General features: G+C 37.3%; 1 protein-coding gene across 23 annotated transcripts in view; it reads right to left on the reverse strand.

Moving 5' to 3' along the window:
* Nucleotides 1–4,337, reverse strand: part of LOC107462208 (chromatin-remodeling ATPase INO80) — a 74,912-nt gene extending 70,575 nt beyond the window's left edge. For 2 of the 23 annotated variants that reach the window (XR_008005514.1, XM_052256690.1), the window contains exons 1-10: nucleotides 3,972–4,333; nucleotides 3,089–3,114; nucleotides 2,795–2,883; nucleotides 2,654–2,670; nucleotides 2,417–2,492; nucleotides 1,668–1,757; nucleotides 1,408–1,473; nucleotides 819–887; nucleotides 655–747; nucleotides 408–533 (exon numbers count right to left, since the gene is read on the reverse strand). Coding sequence is in view for 17 of the 23 variants with exons in the window: in XM_052256690.1 (XP_052112650.1) it covers nucleotides 408–533; nucleotides 655–747; nucleotides 819–887; nucleotides 1,408–1,473; nucleotides 1,668–1,757; nucleotides 2,417–2,492; nucleotides 2,654–2,670; nucleotides 2,795–2,883; nucleotides 3,089–3,114; nucleotides 3,972–4,036 (717 nt within the window). In the remaining 6 variants the exon portion in view is untranslated. The other 21 variants (XR_008005512.1, XM_052256696.1, XR_008005509.1 and 18 more) reach the window with 20 other exon arrangements.
* Nucleotides 4,338–5,610: the final 1,273 nt, after the last annotated feature.

Below are 5,610 nucleotides of genomic sequence, written 5' to 3' on the forward strand. Positions count from 1 at the left end.
CCTTGAAACTAAGCATTATGTACATTTTGCATTACATATGATAGTTCAAGAAGATGTAGAAATGTACCTGCCCCCAAATTATCCGGTTTGAATTGCACCACATCCCTAAGTCGTAAAAATTTAGATCATCAATGCATAATAAATGTTAAGTCAATGCTATACCAAGCGGCGAAAGACTGCAGAAATAACAGAACCTACCAAATGTATCATTTACCAACTAGTATATATTTACTGATGAGACCTGTAAACAAGAACTAACGAGTCAAAAAACAGAAGAGCACATGTTGTCTTTGCTACTAAAAAATTTAGATATGAGAGTTCTTTTCATTTGAGATTATCTGTTTTCTTAATGTTGTCATGCAACTAGTAACAACTCTCTCCTTTCTACTTAATGTGTGTGAGAATACCTGACCAATTCTATATGCACGATCTTTGGCCTGAATTAGGTCACCTGGAGTCCAGGATTGTTCTGTAAAGATAACTGTGCTTGCAGCAGTTAAAGTTAATCCAACTCCTCCCGCTTTAATGGATAGCTGCATGATAACGTGTCACATGAAATCATTATCTCAAGCACAAATACTAACCAAGACAACAGAAAAGATGCTTATAACGGAAACACATGGAAGAAATGCACAACCAAAAATACCACCATACTACAGCTGCCTTGATATAATCCTTTTCCACCAATTGTTGCCTTGATGCAGCAGGTGTACCTCCATCAATCCAGATGCAACTCACTTTTTTCTTCTGGAAATTTTCAACAGTTTTTGTAAGTGCTATAATTTCCAATATAAAGAGTAAAATTGAACTGGTCTTACAAGAAGGCACTCATGTATCGCATCTATCATTGGCTGATGGTGCGCAAATATAAGAAACTTGCAACCTGCCTGCAGTGATCACAACATATTACACGTGATAACCACCGATAGCCCAAATGAAATAGAAAGATGGAAGCAAGAGAAAAAAATTTTTGAAGCAATCAAACTTTCAAATTAAGCATACACAATGGTTTGGGGCGCTGGAAGATGGATGAAATATAAGAATGAACACATAATCTAGTTTACAATTCGTGTTTATTTCGGTCACCACTCAGACCAGCCAATGTTGACACCAATAATAGTTGTGGCATACGTATTAAAATGTCATATGCTGACATTTTCACCACACTGGTCAGCCAATTTAATTCATTCAACTTATGGTCCTATACTAAGGGGCACCGATTGCAATAAAAGCAATTAGAAAAGACCAATTTAACCATGCATCATGCAGGCACACCAATCAAAGGAGATGGGTGAGAAACTAGAGAAGTTGAGAACTTAACTTGACTTTCTTATAGTACATACAGCTGCAGTCATTAAATTCTTTATTGACATTTTATTGCTTTGAAGCAGTGGAGGGGAACAATACCTCAATGAAAGTTCCGAGATACTCAAGAGTAGCAGGAATCTTGGCATCTGCAGAATTAGTATATATCTGGAATCGAATATATCATGATTCAGTTTTGATCATATACCAGTCAAAATGATTTAAACTACTCCAATATTGGCCAAGGCCTGAGAAAATGTTGCAGTAAAAACTATAGACCTATCATAGTTCTAGGTAATCAGAAAAACTTCCAAACAACTTGTACAAGTCAAGATAATGTTCAGGGCTTCTTCCATGCAAACCTTGTTAATCAGATTCTTTTGAGTAAATTTAACAGATTCAGACTCATCTTTTGATTTAGCAGACTTGATTTTGGCTTTTACCACCTCCAACTGCAGTATAAAAAAAAGCAACTAATATTAATTAGATTTTACCACCTCAAACGCAAACCAAAGATGGTGAGCACATATTACCATCTCCAAGTCAAATAACCTAATTTTAGAAAGAAAACTTACCACAATCTTATTCTTACCAATAAAAATTGGTGAGCAAATTTTTGAACCATTTTCAAAGTGAAAGTTTTAGTAAAATACTTATAATCTAAACAATAATCACATAGTTCAAATAAATGAAATCCACAGTCCACTTTTTTGAATATCAATAACCCTATAAAATGTAAATAGAAAATAATTTTTTATGCCCAAAATAAGCATATTGTCAAGACATACAAGAATTCTGTTCCATAACTAGCTCAAACATAAATAACCAGAACTGCATGATGCTATACTAGTCTCGAGATATAGATGCAAAACAAAAATATGGATGGAATAATGCCAAAGTGACAAAGGCACAACGAGCATCAACATGGAAAAATATGTATTGCGAAACAAAAATTTACTTTGCTATAACAGCTACTATATGGATGGAATCCCAAACACTTGACCAGCTTCCCCCAAAGAAATTATATAAGCCAAGCTCGATTCTTATTAAGATAGAAAATAATAACATCAGTTTCCAATTATAGAGAAAATGAAAATAGAAGAATTATTACCTGAACTTTATAATTAGATATTTCTCCTAGAACCTTCTCTGCTTCTGATAAGGAAGAAAGCGGAAACATCCATAACCTGCAGACTCAAATTTTCAAATCACTAAGCCCTCAAAACAGCCAATCCAGAAAACCGTGCTAGGATGAACACACGCACTTATTGCTGGAGGAGAGACAGAGATACCTTTCTTTTGCATTCCAAGAAGATCTAGGGATTCTCCGAAAAGCAGAAATTATTACCTGCCATGAAACATAGCCTATAAAGCATGAGTATGCAGGAACTTGTTCAAGGTCAAAGACATAGCCCCTAATTATGGAAAATTCAAAATTTTCAATAGAAATATAAAGTTCAATACTCTTGATGAAGTTAGCATGTGAAACCTGGTCATATTGGAATTTCGCTGCAACATGCCCGCTGGAATGAAGAAAAAGTTTGACAGAAAACTTCGGCAGTTCTTTAGAAGGCTCATCTGGTTACATATAAAGCAAAAATCCAAAGCAAATGCCAATAGATCAACAAATGATATTTCAAAACCCGAAGAAATTACGTCTAAGTTTATAACTATTATTTTTTCTTATGGTAGATAATTAGAATTAGAGACAAGTAATACAGCCATCAACAATGTCACAATGACACTGAAACAAATGTTAAGGTTTTGAAGGAAAGAAGCATACTTTTTCCCTTGGGGCAAAGCTTCCACCTGGATTGCAATACAAACACACTATGAGTAGTTCTCCTTCCAGAAACTGAACCACAGGGTACAGGGAAGAATACTATGAGTAGCAAACGTCTTTTGATTCTTTTGCATTATTTTGTTTTCTAACATTAAAATGAGGGATGAGGGATACACACTCATGAACAACACTTCAACAAAATTACCCACACACCAAAAGACAAATTTAACCCAACAAGAGCAAAAAGAAAAGCAAAGCTAGATAAACCCCATGAACAATACAAAATGGGAAACAACATGAAATGAAGAAAAGATGAAAACTTTTAACTTTTGAGGACGGGAATCGGAAATGAGGTTTGGTGGGAAGGTTTGGGAATGGTTGGACGGCGAGGGGGGAGTGGTCGCGGCCGTAGAGGAGCTAGAGGTGGTGGTGAGGTAGAGGCCGACGTGGAGGCAGAGGCGGAGAGGATGAGGGTAGCGGTGAGGATGAAGGTGGTGATGACGGAGACGATGGAGGTGACGACGGGGTCAGGGAAGTGGTGGTGGTGGTGGAGGAGGGTACAACGGTGGTGACGGGAGGTCAGGGAGGTGGTGGAGGTGGTTACGGGGGCCACTATGGTAGAGGTGATGGTGGTCAGGGTGGGAGTACCGGAGGTGGTGATCGTGGTCATCCTGGAGGAGGTGAGGGCCAGGCTGATGGAGGTGAGGCAGGTGGGCAGAGCCATGTATATGGTTGCGGTGGTGTGTGTGGAGGAGCTGAGGCAGGCGGGAATGTGCCCGGACGAGAATTCGGTGACTATTTCGTCAGGTTCCTAAGAATGATGAGGCAATGCACCAGAGCCAAACGTATATCAGACCAGGTCAGAAGATGCAGTTGAACTTACTTGGCAGTGAGGGTCTTGGCGCGCGAAGTTTGTGGATCACACTTTCTTAACGAGATCATGATCATGTACGACGATAAGTCTGCCAGACACAGATCTTCGGTAACTGGATTCCAAGCATATCTTGATGTGGATCTAAACGAGCCTCTTATTGGACTTGTGGACAATACATTTGTGTTGGGTGGGACACCCCCTCCACATTTGCGCACCTACTATATCACACCCGGTCCATCCACATCACCGGAGGAAGTGGAGCAGGCTGGAGACGGAGATGGTGACTAGAACGAGGTCCTTCTGGCTCAGAGAGCACAACTGATCCGGCGTCGTCGACGTTGCTTCACCGGATCGCATCTCTTCTGAGTTTTGAGGAGCACATATTTCGTTTTATGTTATATATTTTAGTTTTAGTTATATATAATGTCTGATAATTATGCGGATGATGATTTATATACTGTTGATTCTGGCGAATCGATAGGTTGGATTGATTTTTTTAACTTGAGCGAGGAGGATGTTTTTCACTTTAATTTCGCAGAGGTTGACATTGCATTGAGTTCTACCAGCAATATGCAAAGCACCATGACTTCGACGCAAGGCGTTTCAGAAGCGAAAAAAGTGGCGAAGTAAGGATACGGCAGGAGTTCGTGTGTCACCGACAAAGGTACCATCCCCCGAAATTCTACTCGATGTCTAACCGGCAAAAGAGGCCGAGGGCCGAGACACGGTGTGAATGTCCTGCAAAGATGTTACTCCGCATGGACGATGAATCAGGACGTTTGGCACGTTGCGTACTTTTCAGACGCGCATAACCACCAGGTTCTTGAGTTGCGATTTTCTTCCATGCTCCCAGGCCATCGGAGGATGAGCGAAGCGGACATTGAATTGGAAATAGTAAGGATGTTGAAGTAACATTTTCAATAAATAGGTAAAATATGGATGAAAATAAAAAATGTAGTGTTTGTGAATTTTGATCATGTGGTAGAAAAATAGGAATTTGATTATTATAAGGAGCTTGGAAATTGAAATTAAAAAGATTTTATGAATTTAGATTTTAAAATGTATTTGGTAGTGTAAAATTTTGATTTGGAATTTGAGAGTTTAAAGGTTGAAGTTGTTGAGTATTTGGAGTTTGAGAAAAATTTTACAAGTAATTGAAAAAAAGAGTTGATTTAGTTTAACTTTGATTTCGTAAATTTAAAAGAAAATGAAAAAAAGTAAAAGAAATTATGAAAATAAAAATGTATATAAGCAGTATATATAAAATAATAAAATATTAATTTATTAATAAAAATGGTAATATAATAACGGTCATATATTTTTATTAAAAATATATACAACGGTCATATATACATCCTTAACATATATACAATATATTATCTATATATATAACATATAATATACAACGGTCAAAATAGGTAACTTAAATTTGATTAGCATTTTAAATTTTATAAATAAAAATAAGGGATAAGTATTGTTTTGGTCCCTCACGTTGAGGGTCGGAATCGAACCCGTTTCCGATCTAATTTTCGATTTAGAATCGTCCTTAACGTTTTTTTTCGTATTAAAATCGTCCTTTTTAATTTTTATTCCTAAACTACCCTTCCTTTTTAATAAAATTTAAAAAATAAAAAAAAAATAAAACATG

The sequence above is a fragment of the Arachis duranensis genome, unplaced genomic scaffold, assembly GCF_000817695.3.
Source record: "Arachis duranensis cultivar V14167 unplaced genomic scaffold, aradu.V14167.gnm2.J7QH unplaced_Scaffold_608113, whole genome shotgun sequence".
Lineage (NCBI taxonomy): Eukaryota > Viridiplantae > Streptophyta > Magnoliopsida > Fabales > Fabaceae > Arachis > Arachis duranensis.